Here is a 19,006-nt window from a genome sequence, read left to right on the forward strand (position 1 = left end):
CGATTCCTCATAGAGGTACACCTGGCAGGTAGGACATATTGGACGTTTTAAGATAAATACTGTATCTAAATAGTAATAAAATCACAATAGTTTTTGTTACCTGTATACAAAATATTGGATTTGTTATAGGTAGTTGTCATTTAAAATATCTTGGGATTTACAATGAATGCTGAGAAGAGAAAAAAAAGATTTAAAAGTCAGTGTTCTGTGTCACTCAAAACACATTGTTTTATTTAGAGACATAAATGGAATATGGGTGAGTTACGCATGAATCTTGACAAGTCCATATAATGCTTTCAGAGAACAATATGGTTTCTGGATTTTACCATGCTGCAGGCAATGATGATCACCCCTGGAATAAGCTTGGAGATGGTTCAGACCAAGGTCTCACTTCCAAACTATCCATAGTAAAGTAGCCTAGTTACTGTATTATAGGAGGAATTCCCAAAAGCCTTAAGTTGTCAATAAACGTTTTTGTGGGACAAAATCAGCTTCTTACAAATTTACAATTACTACCTTAATTGTAGCAAAATCATGTAATCTTTTAAAATGTTCTTTCAGGGCTGCTTGTTGGACAAGACAGCAAAAATCCCATAACTGCATTGGCTCAGGTAGATAGAGAAACAAAGGAAGACTGTCAGGTCATCACAGTCACAGAAGAAGCTCTCTCCACTGTCCCCATCGCCACCCCAGGCCCCTCATCCCCCTCACCTACCACCACTGTGCCACCTGAGCCTCCCAGGCCTGGGGTTTCGTACGACACCATTGTGCTTTACCCTCCATACCTGGCTAACGGCAGACTTGGCTATATACAGGGTCGTGGCGGCTGGTCCGGCCCAGCGTGGCTTCCTACTAATGCACATACGGGAATGCATTACCACCGTCTTCTTCCAACCAATTACAGATGGCCATTCCCTCCAGCAGGATATCAGTTCCAAAGACCAGTCATTGGGCCACACTCCTATATCCCAGGTATAAGGCACCAAAGAGTCTTTGGCTATCCTTACGGCGTCCAAAGTGTCCATGTTATGTTAGGGGTAACTGGCTCTTCTGAAGAGATAAGTGACTAACAGATCAGAGTTAAGGTTGGATTGAACATGAAAATAAACATGAAAGTAGCTTCCTTATAATCCAACAATAAATTATGCATTTCATGTTTTCACCAACCATCAGCCAAAATCCCATCTTTGTAATACATAATATTAATCTTCATAGTACCAAGATATTGTAGCCAGGCGTAACCACTCAGTTCTAGTCAGAATTTGGGCAGGGTAAATTCGATCTGGCTTCCAGGCTAAATATATTGTGTACTTATTTTGTTTTAGCCAATGACTGTATTTGCTCAAGCACAATGTTGTCTTTTGCTGGGTCTGATTTGTTCATCATCTGAAAGCAGTTGAAGGCAAGAGCCCACTTGCAGTGTTGTTCCATAGTGAGTTGGAATGCCTCTAACGTTCTGCCAGGTGCATTTACAGTGGCTGCCAGGGCTGAAGAGAAGTATCTTCTTGGAGATTTCCTGCTCAGTTTAGCCAGCTAGTTGAAACATGAAAGCAATGATTATGGTTCTATTAAACAATCTCTTCTCATCATGCCAGTGTTGACAAACACTTTGTGGTAAACCTAAGTGCGTTTATTGTCTACATGAGAAATAATACTTCAGTTGGTTCATGTTGAGCCTTGTACCAGAAATTTCTTCCTTGAGTTCCGTGAATTGAATTTCTTCTGTGAATTGAGTGTGTGAAGGCCCTCCCTATTATAGACACTTTTATGCAAAACACCAGTACCACATAGTGCAGATATCAGTAGTTTTATTGTATGTTAAGTTTAACACATTCAAAATGGAAAACTAGAAACAAACCAAATAAAATTGCTCCACCTGCAACACATTTTCTACTTACAAAAAAAAAAAAAAAACAAAAAAAAACAATAAAGGCAAAAACAAAAAACAGTAAAGGCAATCCACTGCTTACCACACCTGCTAAAGCCAAGAGGATGATTCTACTCTATGGAACACACAGAACTGGAATGATGACACAAAAATTCTCTCCACTGCACCTTTAACAGTGGATCAAATTTACAGCCTTTGCTTTGGGGGGTGCTTTGAATTTGGGTGGATTAGGGTCACTGAAGTTACTGTGGTAAGAGTAACGCAGTCTGTCTGTGTAAACTTCTCCGAAGACAATGCTCTGAGCATTCAAATTCGGGTATTCACAAGTTTAACTGTAGACAAAGATATTCTGTTCTAATAAGGACTCCTTTCAATCCTTAAATGTAATTTAAAAAAATTAACCATGTATGCAACACCTTAATAAAGAGTTATTGATAAGGGTTGAGGTGGATCCATCCCAAACACAGGGCGTGCCAGTTACAGAGCCAGGTCAAAATGCCAACTCCAATAGCCGCCATGCAAATGACCACTCCAGGTCAGACACACTAATGCACTGTGAGAAAATCTTCTACAGAGAACAGTAGCTTAAGTCCACATTGCAAAACCTCTTCATAGAGTGCTTTTTGGTCATGTATTTTACAAAATTAATTAACACTTGATATGGACAGCTCAAGAGAGCCACCACTCCTCTTCCCAATCAATCTGCATAAAAAGTAAGAACAATGCAGTTACACTGACAGCGATTGTCCCAAAACCATTGGAAATAGTGCAAGACTACCTCGCAAGGAAGACTGTTAAGTCCATTTTTGTAAAAAAAAAAAAAAGGTGCTACATCAAATAGTATTTCCCAAATCAGTGCAAAAATAAAATATAATAGCTTAATGACAACTGGAAATCTTTCACTGTTTCATACATATCCTGTTCGAGCTGCTTCTTGAGGCCCTTCCACTCCCACTCATATTTACTGGCAGAGAAGGACAGGCTTAAATACCACAGCCTCCCCAGTGGAGATGGGTCAGAGCACACAGCATGCAAAGAGGATGGCTGATGGCAACACAGAGTCTCTTGGGTGCTCTGCAAGGGCAGGGGAGGTCAGTACAAAGTGGGAGCTGCTCATCTCAAAGTAAACATCTGAAAGCCTAGCCTAATGTGCTCCTGTCTTGGTCTTATCCACGCTGGTCTGAGGTGGGTTAAGATTTATGGCATGTGAAAACTGTTATAAAATGTCAAACCTCAATCTCCAAAGCTACACCTCAGAGCGAGATGAGACATCAATAATCCATTTTTTTGTCTTTGTATCCATTCAGTTCCGAGTTCAAAAGTTTGCAACAGGAAAGTTGTAGTCCATCCAAAAAAAAGTGTTTCCGTTTTCTTTTTTAGTGTCCAAATTGTCAGCGTATATGCATTTGTTGCAGTAGATCTCACTGTAGTTCCCCTGGAATTGTTGTTTATTCGCTTATGGAAGCAACTTTGGTCAACTGCTTCACATCTGCCGTCACAACCACTTTTGACTTTTCAATCATAATTTAGGCACAATTTTTTTGTTCTCTTATAGCCAATATAAAAAAATAAACATACAAAACTTACAGCAGGTCATATATTTGGAACTCAAAAGCTGTCCAAAAAAAATACAATTTGAGCCAGAGAAATATGCACCAGCGAAGTGGTGTAGAATACTGCCCCGTTGCCCTGTATTAGACATTGTAATGGCTGTTGCACTTTGCTGAGAAACCCACCCAGCCACAGCTCATCAGTAAGACTGAAGGGATGCAAGAGAAGGCACCATCATGCTTGTATTAAGTCAAGGTAAGAAGAAATTCCTGCTGAAACAGGACTGTTCATTAAAGTATCTTTTTTTCAGTTTTTAACCATACATTTCATATGGCATCTCATATGGAGTCAGTGCTGATCCAGACATCCCTCTAGCCATCCTTCACTATAGAGTAGGGTTAAAAAAACATTAACAATGATAAAATAAAAACAAATCTTTCAGTGATAAAGAAAACAAACAAACTGCCACTTTCAATGTCACACCCTCCTATTGTTCATGTACATTGTTGCTGTGTGCACATAAGGTTTGTTTTTTTTCCCTTTAGGCTTTGAGTCCAGGGTGCAGCTTTCTTGAAATAATAATAAAAAAAGAACTTTGTTACTTTCCAGCAATAACAGAAACCTTAAACAGGTATGAGAAATATTGGTCACAGCACACACAGGCAGTAAGGGAATCCTGCCCAGTTCAATAGGTTAGCTTAAAGACATCAAGTCAGGGTGTCCATCAAGCTGCATATTATGGTGTCAATATGTCAAAGTACCCATTAGTGCATATGAATGAGTGCATTTTTATGCTGCTGAAGCAGTATTTATTAAAAGAAAAGTAAAAAAGAATTTAAGAAATAAAAGGCAAGTTTGCCAACTGCACAAAATGTGTACCCAACACTTATTAAATGGTAATGAGAAGAAACCGATCATAGAAAAAATGTGCAATGGAGGGCTTTCTCAAAGTATCTCCTCAATAAATTTGAGGCATGTAATCTCTTTGCCAAATGGGCTAAACTATCAAAACCAAAGTCTACCAGTTCCGCCAAACTCTGCAGATAATTCCTTGTTGGTTTGTATTTAGTCACATTTACAAATTGAAGTTCGTGAAATCTGGAGAAACCAGAAAAGGATGCTCTGCTCAAAAGCTAGTAGCAAAGGATTTTGTTTGTCTGTTTCAAACCAAAATAAATGGTTGGCAGGCTGCGTCACATTCCAACTTGAAAAAAAAAAAAAAAACATAATAAAAAAAAAAGAAAAAAAAAAAAGTATATACTTGTATACATGTAGATCTTTTTCTTTCGTTAACGCGAACGGTAAAGATGAACATGGTACTACTTCCAAACTGCAGGGGCGTTGCAGGCTCAGCGACGCTGGGTGCTGAAGCGGCCCTCACCCTGTGGGCCGGCCCCTCTGCCGGAGCCCTGACCTGCTTTAGGGGCCATGCCCCCTCTGGGGGGTGGGCCCCTACCATCGCGCTCCCTCATCATCCCTGCACCGGACACGCCGCGGGGGCCTCCAGGGCCGCGGTCGCTGCGTCGCAGGTCTCTGCGGTCGTCCAGTCCGCTGCCACGGGTTTCGCGCTCCCGCACAGCCCTCGTTTTCTTCTCCTCCACGTTCAGACGCACCTCGCCACGGAACATGATGGGCTGAGACGAAATCAAGACCAGACAAACGTGGGTCAAAATGAGGGTACAATTTTACAGCCAATACAAAAACTTTTGTTTTGATTGTCAGGACCTCAAATGTAGTGACTGACATTCTAGCAATGCTACACTACCAGTCAAAAGTTTGGAGACACTTTCCAAATTTCCATTCCACTCCATTATAGACAGAATACCAGCTGAGATCATTTGGATTGTTTTTTCAATCAGGGCAGCAGTTTTCAGATTACATTATGTGCTTACATAATTGCAAAAGGGTTCTCAGCTGATATTCTGTCTATAATGGAGTGGAATGGAAATTTCTCCAAGTGTCTTCAAACTTTTGACTGGTAGTGTACATTACTGTGCGGTCCACTGCACTTTATATGATTCTTTTTAAAAGGCACATATAGAACAGATTTCCTAAAGCAACACTAGAAACCTGTTTTAAAATATGTAATGTGGGGGAAACCTTTTATACCGTTCGCACCTTAGCTGTAAGGATTCTCTGCACGGGATCAGAGTCATCAAAGACGACAAAACCAAAGTTCGGCAGCTTTCCGCCGACGCCCTTGGTGTTAATCCGGAGCTCAACAACAGTGCCGAATGCTAGAGAAAAGGAGAAAAAGCACAAATTCATAAAAAAAAAAAAAATGTAGCTACAATAAGTCAAGTCATTTATTTATATAGCACATTTAAAAACAACAGGGGTTGAGACAAAGTGCTGAACAAAGAAAAGGTTAGCTAGTAGGTCATAACAATAAGACCATACATCTACACAAAGGCCATACATCTACACAAACTAAGTGTGATTATTCATATCAAGACAGCATTAGTAGAAGCGACAAGAAAATAAATAAGATAAATAAAAAAATTAAAACAAGACCAAAAACATCATACTGCAAGTGAGAAAAAATATGTCTTGAGATTGGATTTGAAGGAGGTAATTGTAGGGGATGATATGATATGTGGAGGAAGGGTATTCCAGAGCTTTGGAGCAGCTACAGAAAAAGCTCGGTCGCCACAGGTTTTAAGGCGTGTACGTGGGACAGCAGTAGTTGGTCTTGTGACCCGAGTGACCTGGTAGTAGAGTGTGGGGGCAGAAGTTCAGAGATGTAAGATGGGGCTAAACCTCTTAGGGCTTTAAAAACAAAAAGTAAAATTTTAAACTCAATCCTGAATTTGACCGGAAAAATTGGTGTTATGTGATCACTCTTTTTGGTGTTGGTGAGGAGCCTAGCAGCAGCGTTTTGTACCAGCTGGAGTTTATTTAGATTTGATTGTGACATGCCAATGTACAGAGAATTGCAGTAGTCTAAGCAGGAGGAGATGAAGATTTCAAGATCAGTTTGAACGGTTTCAAGATCAGTTGCAGACCGATTTTAGATTTGGGTTTTAGCTTGGCTATGGTTCTTAATTGGTAGAAACTGCCTTTGACTACACTGCTGACTTGTTTGTTAAAATTCAAGGACCCATCTAACTGAACGCTCAGGTTTTTGACTAGGCTATGCAGGTTAGGTGAGAGAGGACCAAGTGCACTGCTTAGGTTGGCGACAGAGGAGGGGGAGCCAAAGAATTATTTCTGTTTTGCTTTCATTTAATTGCAAAAAGTTGCATGCCATCCAGGATTTGACAGCTAAACAGTTTGTTGAGGGTGGAAGTGCAATTTGGACTGAAAGGCAGATAGAGCTGTGTGTCATCAGCATAGCAGTGATTAGGGATCGACCGATAGATCGGGCCGATATTTGCGTTTTTTAAGTGTATCGGCATCGGCCGATAAGCGGCTGCGTTCGCCGATAGTTTTCCCCCCGCATTATTTACATACAGGCGTCCACAGGCAGCTCTGTGTTGCTGGAGATGCTGCAATTCACGTGCAGAGTGCCCCTCCCCCACTAGCAGAGTGCTGAAGGCATGATCTTCAAGACAACAGTAAACTTTAAAAGCATCTTTTAACTGTTTGACTTAGCTGAAATATTGCCATACACTTTGAAAGTGGAAGCAAGTTTGTGGGTCCAAATGGAAAACGCAAATGATTGATAGATAGATAGATACTTTATTTAATGCTGAATGCCTCGTCTATAAAAGCTGCTTGCCATTGTATTTAGGGAGCTGCAAATAGCTAAGTTGTAGGCTACCCATATGCATGCGGTAGCTGTTACGAACACTGGTCAATGATTAAGTAATGCCAACGTTGTTCGTGGTATTTGTGGGAGTTTTATTCAGCGACCGCTGGCTGAGTTTTGGACGCGTGTGGTGTTTGTGTGTCTCCCTCCCTGAATGCCTCGTCTATAAAACTGCTTTCCATTGTATTTAGGGAGCTGCAAATAGCTAAGTTGTAGGCTATGTAGGCCTATGCGTAGCGGTAGCTGTTACGAACACTGGCCAATGATATGATTAAGTAGCCTAATGCCGACGTTGTTCCGTGGTATTTGTGGGAGTTTAATTCAGCGACCACCTGGCTGAGTTTTGGACACGTGTGGTGTGTGTGTGTCTCTCCCTACTCCTCTCCCTTTGAACTGGGCGGAGTTGCCATCGCAGAGCTTTAATAATGAGAGACGTGTTATACGTTGTTGAATATTAATTTGTGTTAACGTTTATCATGTACCAGACATAAATGTACCGTGTATGCCTTGTGTTTAGTGCTGTTTGCTAACGTTATCATCATTAATCCAGTTCAATGGTAGTTGAGCTGCCAAACAGAAGTTTGTGTGTCTGTCTCACTCAGTGGGACACACGCATCCGAGCTGATATGAGAGTGCTGCGCTACCTGAAGGAGCGCTTTTAAAACTTTGAGAGATTTGTTTTTACACCTTTAAACGTTGATGCCGTTTAGAACAGAAACATCTGACGCCACGTTATTTTCCTCTGCTGATTTATGTTCTGTGGTTGACAAATCTGGCAACTCTTTAGAAAATAAAATTGAAACCATACAGTCTTAAATTACAAATTAAGCATTTTATTTCAGCTACTTTTCAGTCTTATTGTTTTCTTAAATGATTTAAATGTGTTGACAGGACATTTTGCGATGACCTGAATTATGTCTTATAATATGTCAGCAAGCAATGCATCATCAAGGCTGTGTTGTAGGATGTTGATGAAAGCCTTCTACTCTTGTACAGTTAACCATATGCAGTGCACCCATCCATAAGTTTAATAAAAGTTCCTTTTTTAAAATTGAGACTTATAACATTTGTTATCATCATTTGTGTAATTATATGTCATTTGTATGATGTAAATTGAGGGACCAAAAGCAGTATCGGCTCCATATATCGGCTCAAGAAAATCGGCAGCCTGTATCAGTCATCGGCTAAGGCTGATAGAAAAAAAATCGGTATCGGTACTAAAAAAATCCATATCGGTCGATCCCTAGCAGTGATATTGGATGTTGTGCTTCTGGAGCATGGCGCCCAGGGGCAGCATGTAGAGGGAGAAGAGCAGGGGGCCTAGAATGGACCCTTGGGGGACACCATATTTACTTGCAGCAATGGAGGAAGACTGGGAAGACTGGTTACCTACTTTGACACAAAAGGTTACGTCCTCCAGATAGGACCTAAACCAGTTTAGGACTGAGCCTCGCAGTCCTACTTTGTCATGTAGGCGTGCCAGCAGAATGTTGTGGTCTATAGTGTCAAATGCAGCACTGAGGTCAAGAAGGAGAAGGACAGCACATGAACCAGAGTCTACGGTGAGCAGAATGTTGTTAAAAACTTTAAGTAAGACAGACTCTGTGCTGCGAAGGGCTCTGAAGCCTGACTGAAACTTATCCAAGATGTTGCAGTTGTTCAGGTGGGAGGAAAGCTGCTGGAAAACCACCTTTTCTAAGATTTTAGAAAGGAAAGGTAGCTTAGAGATGGGTCTAAAGTTTTGGGGGTCGCTGGGGTCCAGACTGGTTTTTTTTTTTTTAACAGAGGCTGGACTATGGCATACTTAAAGCTAGAGGGGGCAGTACCAATGGATAAAGAGCAGTTTATAATAGCTAGTATAATGGGGCAGAGTATACTGAAAACTTCCTTGAACAGTCGAGAGGGCATGATGTCAGAGGGGCAAAAGGAGGGCTTTAAATGAGACACCTGTGAGTCTAGGGTTCTATATATTGTAATGTTTCCTTCAAAAACGTTTTGTATTCCTTTAAAAACAAAAGTTGATTAAATAGGACAATACTCACACATGAAGAAGTCCTTTAGTTCGTTCTCATCAATGTCATGAGGGAGGTTGCCCACGAAGAGCTGATGACTGTCTGGGTACCTCACCATCCGTCTGCCCTCTGTGTCACTCTGCTCTGGCTCTCCCCTCCCTGCAGATCAAACTCCATATTCAGAGACAACCAAGCTGGGTTTTCTTCAGAACGTGCCTTACAAAAACATGCCTCACATCTTGGTGTTGCTTAGGTAGAAAGACTTTTCTCCCCTCAAACAAAGTTTATTTCACACACAAAGGAAACACTACACCTCACCTTTGTTGATGAAGCTTAAATGTGGTTTTCCGACCTGGGATTCCACCGGGGCAACACCATCTAAATGGTATTAAAATGAAGTAATCAGCAGAGATCCCTGGTGGTGAAAAACAGTAGTGCCTTAAGGTGGATGATTTATTTTCTCACCAGGCCTGGGTCCTCTTGAAGTGAAGGTTGGTCTGTCACGAGTCCGCTGGTCCCGGGGCCGCATTGGCGGAGCCTGAGCCTCAGTCTTAATGTCCCCTCGGGGCTTAAAAAGAGAAACAAGAAACAAGCACATCAATAAACTAGGACATCAAGTCAGGAGGGTATTCCATCAACCTCGCTAATGAAGGTGGCGCTTAACTAAAATATCCTGGCTTGAACTAGCGTAGACTTTCACTTGAGGCTGAAGCCATTCCATTAACTCAAGTTAGCTGCATCTAGCCTTCGTTTATTCAAGTGTGGCTTAGGTCAGCCTCATGTCTGAATCCTCATGTCTCATGTCATGAATTGGGGACAATATTTAATAAGCATCATTTAATTGCAGTAATTTTACCTACCACCAATGCTGGACAAAACTCATAACAGTCCTCAATGGTACAGCAGTCAACAAAATAGCAGCTGCAGTAGCCTAGGCCTATATGTGGCTCCTTTAAGTGAAGGAGGATCCTTCACTTAAAATTAAGTGAAGGATCATTCATGAGAGGATTTTGGGCTGCACAGATTACAACTCAGATCCACAGATCTTGTTAGAATGGTGAAATACATCAACATACATTATTTTGAGGAAGAAGCTTAAGTAGCTCAGTGTAGCCAGATGGGTCTTTGGCCTAGTTGGGAAATTAGGGCTTTAAAAAATATTGGCGAAAATTATCGGCCGGAATTGATCGGAACAATAATCATAATATTTAAATGTTTTCACTTATTGGCCAATATTATATTGGCCGCCAATATATCATGCATCCCTACTAAACACACACAAATAAATATAAACATCACAAATGCAAGACATTCACCTGTGAGCTTGGTGCTTTGAGAACATGGGGCGTCACACCAGTGCCACTTGGAGGAAGGTTTTTACTGGTCACCGAGGCCCAGGAAAAAGTCTGCAAGACATCACCATTTAAAAACAAACGAAAAAAAAAAAAAAAAAACACACAAAACAAAGGCACAGTGGACTTCGTTTTCTTCAACAAAACCAAGGTGGTGTCTGACCTTGGGTGCTTCCTGGGTGTTGGATGGCGCCTCCTCAGGCACAGGTGAGGGTACCTTCTCTTCCTTCTCCTCCACAACCTTCTCCTCTATCTCCACCTTGAGGGCCTTGGCCTTTGGCTCAGGTTCTAGCTCTGGTTCTGGTTCAGGGGCTGGTTCCTCAAGCGGTTCCTCAACACCATTACTGAGAAAGTAGACCGACTGTGTAAGGGAGACTGCGTGTGTTTGCCTGTGACAGCAGAAACCATTACTATGTCTCCAATTTGTTGTGTCTGCGTGAGAGAGAAGGTTCACCTCACAGGATGTGGCTCATAGTAGTTGGTGCCATTGGAATTCTCCGGAACAGGTTCAGGAGAGGGTTGCCTCTCTTCAGTCTCCTCCTCCATTTCCTCTTCTGATTCTGAAGATGAATAAAAGATCTCATAATTCAATTCACTATTTTTTGACATTATTACACATAACCATCATTGACAAGTAAACACTCACCTTCATCAAGTTCAGCCTCAGAATCTCCAAAAACTTCATCTTCATAGCGGAAGATGTCATTGTGTACATAGAATTTATTAGCCACAGAACCCTGTGGAAACAATCACACCAGTAACTAAATCACAGACACATCATTACCCATTTCCAGTCACAAGTAGGACAAATACTCTGCAATGTTTTGTGTGAACAAGTTACCTCTGGAGCAAGGACAAAGGTCTGCATGAACTTCCTCATGGGCTGCCCATTGTTTGACAGCTCCCCCAACACCTGGACAACGACCCCATCATTCAGGGTGGCATGGGCATCAACAAGCCTTATTTTTGTGTGGCATTCACTAAACTGTAGCGACATGACTTTCTTGTGAATTTCCTGCAAAAGTGGATTATTAAGGAAAATTTTAAAACCAGGCTTCATCCTGCCAGACATGACAGATGTCTATTCAAAAGAAACTAGTGTAATATTACACACTGGAATAAGGAATGTGACTCAAATATGTACGTACAGCCTGGCCATACACCGCCTCTGCCAACTTTCCATTGGAGTCCAGACCTCCATGCACATACGATGAGTGTCTTCCATAGAACCTGTCAGATTAGAGGACAGATTGCAGTAACATTTCTAGTAATATTGGCAAGGAATACAAAAGTATTTAACCTACAACTGAAGCAGGGTACTAACTATACATACCTGTGGAGAAAATCTGGTGCCTTATTCAGAAGTGTATAGTACTGCCTCACAAACTCCCGCCCTACAAGCAGGGGACTTGGCTTCTCCATCACCATTTCTTTGGTAAACAATTTGAATTACTGAAATGAGACCAACAAGCAACAAAAATCTGAACGTGAATCTTGATCATCCAAGTAAGGCTGTAGTGCAATTTTCTTGCTGTACAGGATATTATAATTCCAAGCAAGTACAAATTGTATACACATTGAAAGTGACTGATGCTGCAGTACATTCAAAATAATGAAATATTACAACTAATAGGCCTACAATGTCATTGCTCCAAATTTGAAGCCATAATTGTTGGGCTTGGGATGAAAATGAAAGGAATCTATGAGAGCTCTATGAGTTTTTCTAGATTAATCTCCGTTTTCTCCCTCCAGTCACCCAAGACCAAAGTTTAAAGGACGAGGCTGCTGCACAGCTAGACAACACATTCGTCAATTGATATAATATTCAACGTCCTATTTCATGACTAAGCCTACTTCTTCGACTTAATGTGTGCGTGTAGAACATTAGCACGTTGTTATCACACCCGTCTTATTTTCGTATGACAGTAAGGCACTATGTATAGACGACCGTGTTCAACACAGACTGACAATTTTTACATAAGAAACAAAACGCATGATTGAACCTTATAGCTACTGTTACTATACAAGACCCTTGCACTGACCAAGTTAAGGATGCAAGGTCTGAAGATATCGTTGACCCGTTTGCAGTGGATGACACTTATCTTTCATAGCTAGCTGCTAATGGAATGCTAAATTCACGCCGGCTAACGTTAACAATTAGTTCGTTTATTTTACCAATATAACAAATTTATCAGGGGGAGAAACAGCTATACCCCACTTTTATTTGCACAGCAAGTAAGATCTTTCGGAAATGGATTAAACGTTCTCAATAAGATGAAATGAAAACCCAACTAGCCGTAAATGTTTAGCAAGTGTACTTGTGGCGTCGTTCCTTTTTCCATCAGGCACCACCGCTGTTCAATGTGTTCCTGGTATCGAGCGCGTACAAACAACCATTTATGATGCCTAGAAATCCACCTAATAACGTTACACATTCAATGATCATTATTAACTACTGGAGGTCAACACAATTTAATTACCAGTAATATACAACGTTAATACGCCCATACACATGAGAGAACGACACCGAAAGGGTAAAGTTAGCTGACGTTACCAGAGCCCGTTTAGACATTCTCTGACGTTACACTACTGCTACACCTAAAACAAACGAATTTGAGCGAAAATCAACGCATACCTAGTTCTAGGTGAGTTATCGTTCTCAGACATAATGCTACGCACGCGTGTTCAAATGCAAAATAATTTCACTATAAAAGGCACGGCACTGAAATCATATACGTTATTTGGCGACATAGGCTAGCCATACTAAGTTAACTTACGTTCCCTCGCCTAGCAGCTAAAAGTAACACCAAGATGAAGAAGGGTGTCCTGACAGAATGCTAACGTTAGATAGACTACAATGTTAACATGATAGCACTACGTTACACATAGCAGACTTTATATCCCAAACTTGGGGTAACTGCTAAGCTCAAAGTTAACGTTCACTTTTGTGTTAACACTCGTCCAAGACCGATAGCAATCTAGCTTACCATCAGCTAACTAACTTACCGGTAGGCCACTTCAACTACTATCCGAACACCGCTAACGTTAACTTAACGTTATCTTATGCGACAAAGGAACTGAGTTGCAATGTCAACGTGTAGTTGGAAATATGGTGAACATGGGACATCGTAGTTGACGGGCAGACAGGTAGTAGCAGAAAACACGTATCATTAGACAAAGGGACATTTTAGTTTTGCTCATGAATTACAAGTTGGCCATTTCCCCCCAGCTAGTTATGCTAACTTGCTAGCATTTTTCGCATGGTAGTTTAAGTCCACAATGTACACTTACCTTAAATATTTAAGGACCTATCTAATTGAACACAGTGATCAAATAAATTATGTCAAACAGTGATTCAGTCAGCCGATTATAATCGTGCTAGGAGTATATTTATATAACAGGACTGCCTGACGCCTTTATTTCCAGACTGATAGGCTACTGTGGCTTTTGATCTCTGCTCTTCAGAGATTGGTATTTAAAGGAATACCCCCCCAATTTGATTGTTTTACCCCTGCAATCCAGGGCTCGAATCCCCGTTTAGGCACAGTAACTGACTGGGGACTGGATACATGAATTATGACGTGAAATCCTTAGACTACATTATCATTCATGTATTTTACTTTTTCTAGTTCCAAACCCTGTCAAATGAGTAAACTAAAGGGAAATGCTAAAATAAATTGGTGTAGCTGATTGTATCAGGCTATCGTGATTACAAAGATAAGCATGGTGAAGAGGTGCTGGGAAAACCCATGATTTTTAAAATTGTTATTATTATTATTATATAGAACAGTGTAATGCTTCAATACTTACTTCAGTTCAGCATTCAATACCATAATACCACAACAACTCATCAGCAAACTGGACAAGCTAGGATTCAGTACCTCCCTCTGCAACTGGCTGCTGGACTTCCTGTTGCAGAGACCACAAGCAGTATGTGTCGGGGACAACACCTCAAGCACTCTGACCCTGAGCACGGGGCCCCTCAAGGGTGTGTGCTCAGCCCCCTGCTCTTCACACTGCTAACACATGACTGTACAACCACTCACAGCTCCAACCATCTGGTGAAGTTTGCGGACGACACAACACTGGTGGGCCTCATCACTAAGGGCGATGAGGCTCACTACAGAGAAGAAGTAGACCTGCTGGCTAAATGGTGCAAAGACAACAACCTCCTGCTAAATGTCAGCAAGACCAAGGAGATTGTTGTCAACTTTCAGAGAGGCCACAAACAACTGCCACCACTGTCCATCCAATTTTAAGATGCTGTGGAGAGAGTGAGCAGCACAAAATTTCTGGGGGTGCACATCAGCGGCGACCTCTCCTGGACCACCAACACAGCATCACTGGCTTAAGAAAGCCCAGCAGCCTCTACTTCTTGCGCCAAATTGAAGAAGGCAAGTGCCACGCCTCCTGTCATGACTACATTCTACAAAGGGACCATCGAGAGCATCGTCTCCAGCAGGATCACAGTGTGGGGCGGAAGCTGCACAGATCAGAACAGGAAGACCCTCCAGCGCACTGTTAACACAGCTAAGAGGATCATTGGAGCACCACTCCCCTCCCTGCAGGACATTTACACCACCCGCCTCACCCGCTTAGAAGCACTAATGATTGTCAAGGATACAACCCACCCTGCACCACTAATTGTTCAGCCTCCTGCCCTCTGGAAAGCGGTACAGGAGCCTCCGCTCCCGCACCACCAGACTGGCAAGTAGCTTCATCCACCAAGCAATCAGGATGCTGAACACTCTACCCACTCTCCCATCACTGACAGCCCCCCCCACCCACCAGCCAGCCAGCCAGGAACCTAGGAAACTAGGATCCTGTCTACCCTACCCCCCACCCCCAACACCGCCCTGTGGAACTGCACTGTGACTGCAAGAGCCTAACGTGTTGCTGCTTCACATCAAGCCTGATATACTTGAAATTACTGCATACTGCATATCAATGTAAATATACAGGTCACACAAGCACAAGTTTAAACTTCATGTAACTGTTAAGACTATATAAATATACAACACAACTACCTCTATTTTTTTATATATATATGTCCTATATTTCTATTTTGATACATACATGTTCTATATTTCAGTCTTGCACTTTAATTTAATGTTTATTGTCTATGGCTATGTCTATAGTATGTCTATGTCTGTATTTAAAGCATGTCTGTCTGCATGGGAAAGTAAGAAACGAAATTTCAATTCTTTATATGACCAGTGCATGTAAAGAAATTGACAATAAAAGCCGACTTGACTTGACTTGACTTGCTAATGCTGTCATCATTGAGTATCTTGTGTCCAATCTGCGCAGTGTTAGCCCGCCTGCACAACCTGCGCAACCAATCGTTATCGCGAACATGTCCCATGTTCCTTGTGTAACGCTTAAAACTAGTCGATAGGATCCGAGCGTTCCCTGAGTGAAATTGTACATAAATGTATAGCCCTTGTTTAAATATGGGGATTATTTACATTGGATTATTGCTTAAGTCTGTTGTATACATATATAATATATTGGGGAAAACGAATGTACGAACGAATAAATGAAATGATGAACTAGGCCGTGTTTCCATAGGAGGATTTAAAGGTTGGACAGCGTTGGAGACGTCTGGCGGCGAACTAGCTGGCTAAGCTTGAAAGTGCTTTATTATTGTGACATTACTGTCCGATATAATATTTGTGCTTTAATGTTATCAATAGCACGTTCTCAAATACTGTGACTTTGTTCGCCTGGTAGCTGAATACATTTTATAATCCTAACAAATAACAGGTAAGATATACCGGTGAAAAATAACCTAGCCATAATGCTACCTGCACTTCCTGCAAATTAATGAACATTTGTCCGATTTACTGTGGTTATTTAACTATGATTTTAAGATTCTTGGAGACAGTGATGTTAGTTTCTAACATTTACTTAGCTTCAAGTATCATCACTGTTGCTTGCTATTTCTAAATAAATGAATTCATCATCAGGTAAATTCATTCGCCACATTAACGCAATTTCAGCAATGTCTTCAGCAATGTCTTTTTAGCAGTAACGTTATTATTACTACTATTGCTATTTGAGCCGAAGGGGTTCTCATGTACGTTTTATTTTATCTGTACCCACAGGTAAAATTATGGCTGGATCAGTTAGTCTTGAACTAGACCCTATCTTTCTGAAAGGCCTGGGATACTTGCATTCGAAAAGTAAAGACTCTTCCGAAAAGTTGAAGGCGTTACTTGATGAATCAATGGCCAGAGGGAGCGACTCGACCTACCGGACCTTACAGAAGGTTTACCCCCCCCATTCCTTTCTTTCCTGTGAATAAAATTCAGAAACCTTTCAGAACTCTAATGTCTCCCTGATGCTGCTGCTGTTTTGCAGGAGGTTGAGGTTCCTAAGGTGCCAGGCCCTAAGGTAACGTTAATTAAACAGGACTCAAAGTCCTCCTCCAGCTCTTCATCTTCCAGCAGCAGTAGCAGTAAATCAAGCAGTTCAGAAAAGAGCAAAAAGGAGAGTGAGAAAAGGCCCAGTGAAAAGGTGTGTTCTCTTTTTGAAGACAGTCATGAATCCATAATATCCTTGTCCCGCCCCAATTATTTGTAAAATATAAACCTGTTTTGTGATCCTATAGGTTAGGGTTACAGATTTATTGGATGTAGCTGATCCACCAAAGAAGGCCCGGACAGAGAAACCTTTGGAGAACCGCACCTCCCCAATCACTGTTCCAGCTAGCAAAGAACTGAGCCTGCCTGACCTTTCGGGCCTTGATGAAACCAGCGCTGATATCTTTGCTATGGAGATGGGCCTTGCTTGTGTGGTTTGCAGGCATGTGTCCACAAAACAGTCTTGTAGTAATGTCTGCATGTGTGGAACTATACTACCGATAGTACATGAAATCCTTTAAAGGTTAAATATGTTGGCGTGCTAAACATATGGCCTTCCATTTTTTTACAGGCAGATGACTGTCACATCAGGTAATCAGCTAGTAGAATGTCAGGAGTGCCACAACTTGTATCACCAGGACTGCCACAAACCACAAGTCACTGACAAGGACGTTAATGATCCACGGTTGGTGTGGTACTGTGCACGGTGCACCAGGCAAATGAAGCGCATGGTAAGATAAAGCATACACAGGGTACATTACAACCTTTTCTTCGTCACTGTTCTCAATAGAGCTTTTGAATGTATATCACCTGTATGTTCTATTCTTTCACAGGCACAGAAAACCCAGAAGCCCCCACAGAAGCCCTCTCCTACTATGACATCATGTGCAGCCCCTGTTGTGAAGGACTCACTAGTGAAAAAGCCTGAATTGAAACCCAAAGTGGAAACCACCAACACATTCCAGGCCTTCAAGAGAACAGAAGTTAAGGTAAGCTTGAGCACAACCACACTTACCAGGTTTCCTGTCTGCAGGTTTCATAACCTGGTCAGTAGGTTTCATAAAGATAAGTTAGAAATTGTAAACCATACTGTGTGCATAGTATCACCACAACTATTTTATAGAGCAAGCTATGTCCATGTTCACACATTAATGTGTTTAAATGCAACACATTTAAATGTTTTTTTAGGCATCGGCAGCTGCTTCATCTAACACCGCAAGCAGTGCATCCTTGCAGTCTAGTGGCTTAACTGGATGGGCAGCTTTTACCAAGACTTCCACTGCCGGCCCCTCTAGCACAAAGCTGGGCTCAACCACTCAGGGCACCAGTGGTAAATCCACGCCTCCCTCCTCTGGCACCAAGCCTGCTGGCCTGTCTGGAATGGCCGGTGGCAAATCAGGCCTGGGCACCAAAGTGTCTGGCAGCCCAGGAGGAAACAATAACGGGAACAATGGGTCTAGCGCAGTGCCCCTGAAGCCACCTCCACCGCTGACGCTGGGGAAGCAGGTGCTGAGCCGCTCCTCCAGTGGGGACAGCCTGGGGAAGGTGACCGTGGCTGGAGCCTCCTCCCCGGGGGCCTCCTCTTCATCCTCCTCCTCCAGTGGCAGCAGTAGCCTGGGAGGGAACGGGGGCTCAGGGAATAACGGGGGCGGCAACGGAGGTGGCAACGGCAACAACGGGAACAAGTCATCAGCTGACGGTAAAGCACCCACCTCACAGGAGTCTCAGCTTCAAGCCATGAAGAGACTGCAGATGGTGAAGAAGAAAGCAGCACAGAAGAAGTTGAAGAAGTGAAAGGGGGCAATGTTGAGATGAAGGGGAAGCCAGACTGCTGGGATGAGACATTGCCATTTATCATCTAATTCCATTAAGATACTAAATCAATGCTGCTGGAGTAGCATGGACCTTTATGTGGGTATGTTTTGCCTCACTCTGTCTCCATGGATCACTGACAATGTGTTTTTAAGGACATTTAATAAATAACATTTTTAAGTAAGATTTTTTTTGTGTTTGCATCCTAAAATACAGTAACAATGACATGTCATTTTTTCCTTTGCCCTTTGTAAAGCAACCCATCTTGGAATTCT

General features: G+C 42.0%; 2 protein-coding genes across 6 annotated transcripts; one reads left to right on the plus strand and one right to left on the minus strand.

The window, feature by feature from the left end:
• Window positions 1-1,791: 1,791 nt before the first annotated feature.
• g3bp2a (G3BP stress granule assembly factor 2a) lies at window positions 1,792-14,255 on the minus strand. 4 transcript variants are annotated; one of them, XM_048244962.1, is made up of 13 exons: window positions 13,846-14,255; window positions 11,888-12,006; window positions 11,703-11,784; window positions 11,396-11,569; window positions 11,201-11,291; window positions 11,009-11,114; window positions 10,718-10,898; window positions 10,519-10,608; window positions 9,668-9,770; window positions 9,521-9,580; window positions 9,233-9,361; window positions 5,558-5,676; window positions 1,792-5,073 (listed from the first exon to the last, which is right to left on the minus strand). In XM_048244962.1, exons 2-13 carry the CDS (start codon window positions 11,980-11,982, stop codon window positions 4,789-4,791), a joined length of 1,515 nt encoding a protein of 504 aa, XP_048100919.1. In that variant the 5' UTR covers window positions 11,983-12,006; window positions 13,846-14,255; the 3' UTR covers window positions 1,792-4,788. The 4 variants fall into 4 exon arrangements, with proteins under 4 accessions (XP_048100919.1, XP_048100921.1, XP_048100931.1 ...); XM_048244964.1 differs by lacking the exon at window positions 13,846-14,255 and adding an exon at window positions 13,561-13,824; XM_048244974.1 differs by lacking the exon at window positions 13,846-14,255 and adding an exon at window positions 13,332-13,545.
• Window positions 13,082-18,915, plus strand: ints12 (integrator complex subunit 12). 2 transcript variants are annotated; one of them, XM_048244989.1, is made up of 7 exons: window positions 13,082-13,199; window positions 16,662-16,825; window positions 16,918-17,073; window positions 17,168-17,361; window positions 17,491-17,650; window positions 17,753-17,908; window positions 18,108-18,915. In XM_048244989.1, exons 2-7 carry the CDS (start codon window positions 16,670-16,672, stop codon window positions 18,711-18,713), a joined length of 1,428 nt encoding a protein of 475 aa, XP_048100946.1. In that variant the 5' UTR covers window positions 13,082-13,199; window positions 16,662-16,669; the 3' UTR covers window positions 18,714-18,915. The 2 variants fall into 2 exon arrangements, with proteins under 2 accessions (XP_048100946.1, XP_048100940.1); XM_048244983.1 differs by lacking the exon at window positions 13,082-13,199 and adding an exon at window positions 15,946-16,320.
• Window positions 18,916-19,006: the final 91 nt, after the last annotated feature.

This window comes from Alosa alosa, chromosome 1, assembly GCF_017589495.1.
Source record: "Alosa alosa isolate M-15738 ecotype Scorff River chromosome 1, AALO_Geno_1.1, whole genome shotgun sequence".
Taxonomy (NCBI): Eukaryota; Metazoa; Chordata; class Actinopteri; order Clupeiformes; family Clupeidae; genus Alosa; species Alosa alosa.